General features: G+C 38.5%; 1 protein-coding gene across 1 annotated transcript; it reads right to left on the reverse strand.

Annotated features, from left to right (window-relative positions):
* Positions 1 to 50: 50 nt before the first annotated feature.
* LOC113744723 (hemopexin-like) lies at positions 51 to 988 on the reverse strand. The gene is made up of 3 exons (XM_027275475.1): positions 854 to 988; positions 600 to 747; positions 51 to 398 (listed from the first exon to the last, which is right to left on the reverse strand). Exons 1-3 carry the CDS (start codon positions 971 to 973, stop codon positions 172 to 174), a joined length of 495 nt encoding a protein of 164 aa, XP_027131276.1. The 5' UTR covers positions 974 to 988; the 3' UTR covers positions 51 to 171.
* Positions 989 to 1,207: the final 219 nt, after the last annotated feature.

Genomic DNA, 1,207 nt, shown 5'->3' on the forward strand with positions numbered 1-1,207 from the left:
ATGCAACTTTCTTGCTTTTCATTGGGCCACAAATCCAGATCTTTTGGTAGTTTTTTTTACTGTGGTACTCTGTACTATGGATCTTTCATCCAGTCTGAATAAGTCATGTTTGACTCTGTTTTGTTTGGAGACACTGATAAGCAGTGTGAAATATCTTTTCATTCCTTATTCCTAATCCTGACATGACAACATTTCTGATGTAATATCCTCAGCCAGAGGGGCCATTCTGCTCATAGTTAGGACTGCAACGCCATCATAGTGGTAAAAGTGCGAGCCCTTGAACAATTGAATTCCCTTTGCATCGCACAGACCAGCATCAATGTCGGACAAAGGTAGAAGCTGTTCTTGGGTCACGACCCTGGGTGTGGCAGTTAGGTCGACATCAAGGAGCTTTTTTCCTATTGGAAAGAAATATATATAAAAAGATGTTTGTTAATCACTTGTGAGCAAACATAAATATTGTTTGTTTGTTTGTTTGTTTAATTTGAGCAATCTTTTTCTGTTTACCCATATTTCAAAAGTTTTACTATTATATTTATAATATTCCCAAAAAAAAGTTCAACCCAAAAAATAAGAATTGAGCATCCCAATAACTGTACCTTGGACTATATGAACTGTGTGTTCATCATTACAGACAAAAGCAGCATCCACATGTCCTTCAACACCGAGCTCTTCCTTCAGAGTTTTAGGATAACCTTCGATCAGGGTGTAGTAAGGACCAGTTTTGTAGATGTAAACTTGATCATCCTGCAGATGTTTGGCAGAACAGGAGTGATATTAGTCTTAACTTCAACACATCTTAAGGTTTCTAATGAAAGCAGGAACAATTCTGATTAGTCACTTAAAGATCTACCTTAATCATATACATTTTGTCAGCATAGGAAAAGACAGCATCCACTCCATTGGTCAGTTCCTTCCACAACCTGGTGATTCTGAAGGCGTGACGGCCGTCACGATGCAGGTCCAGACGCATGTATAAGGGGCCTGAGTGGATTGAACTTTAGTCTTAGTGAAAGCTTTATAGTAGGCTTGAAAAATAATTATGATTTTTTTTCCAGGGTTCAATGATAAAAATGTTACCACTCACCACAGAGATGAAGCTAGAGCCAGCAGGCAATTATCTTAACTTATCATTAAGACTGGCTGCAAGGGGAAATTGCTACCCTAACCCATGCCAAAGTTCAAAAATACTGACTGTACCTCGAAG

This window comes from Larimichthys crocea, unplaced genomic scaffold (genome assembly GCF_000972845.2).
Source record: "Larimichthys crocea isolate SSNF unplaced genomic scaffold, L_crocea_2.0 scaffold13779, whole genome shotgun sequence".
Taxonomy (NCBI): domain Eukaryota; kingdom Metazoa; phylum Chordata; class Actinopteri; family Sciaenidae; genus Larimichthys; species Larimichthys crocea.

What these genes read in the sequence shown, in the direction of transcription:
- LOC113744723 (XM_027275475.1), bottom strand. Translation starts at nt 973, where the DNA reads ATGCGTCTGGACCTGCATCGTGACGGCCGTCACGCCTTCAGAATCACC. An exon ending in ACAAAATGTATATGATTAAG is followed by an intron (nt 748 to 853) that starts GTAGATCTTTAA and finishes AAACATCTGCAG; the next exon opens with GATGATCAAGTTTACATCTA. An exon ending in CACAGTTCATATAGTCCAAG is followed by an intron (nt 399 to 599) that starts GTACAGTTATTG and finishes TCTTTCCAATAG; the next exon opens with GAAAAAAGCTCCTTGATGTC.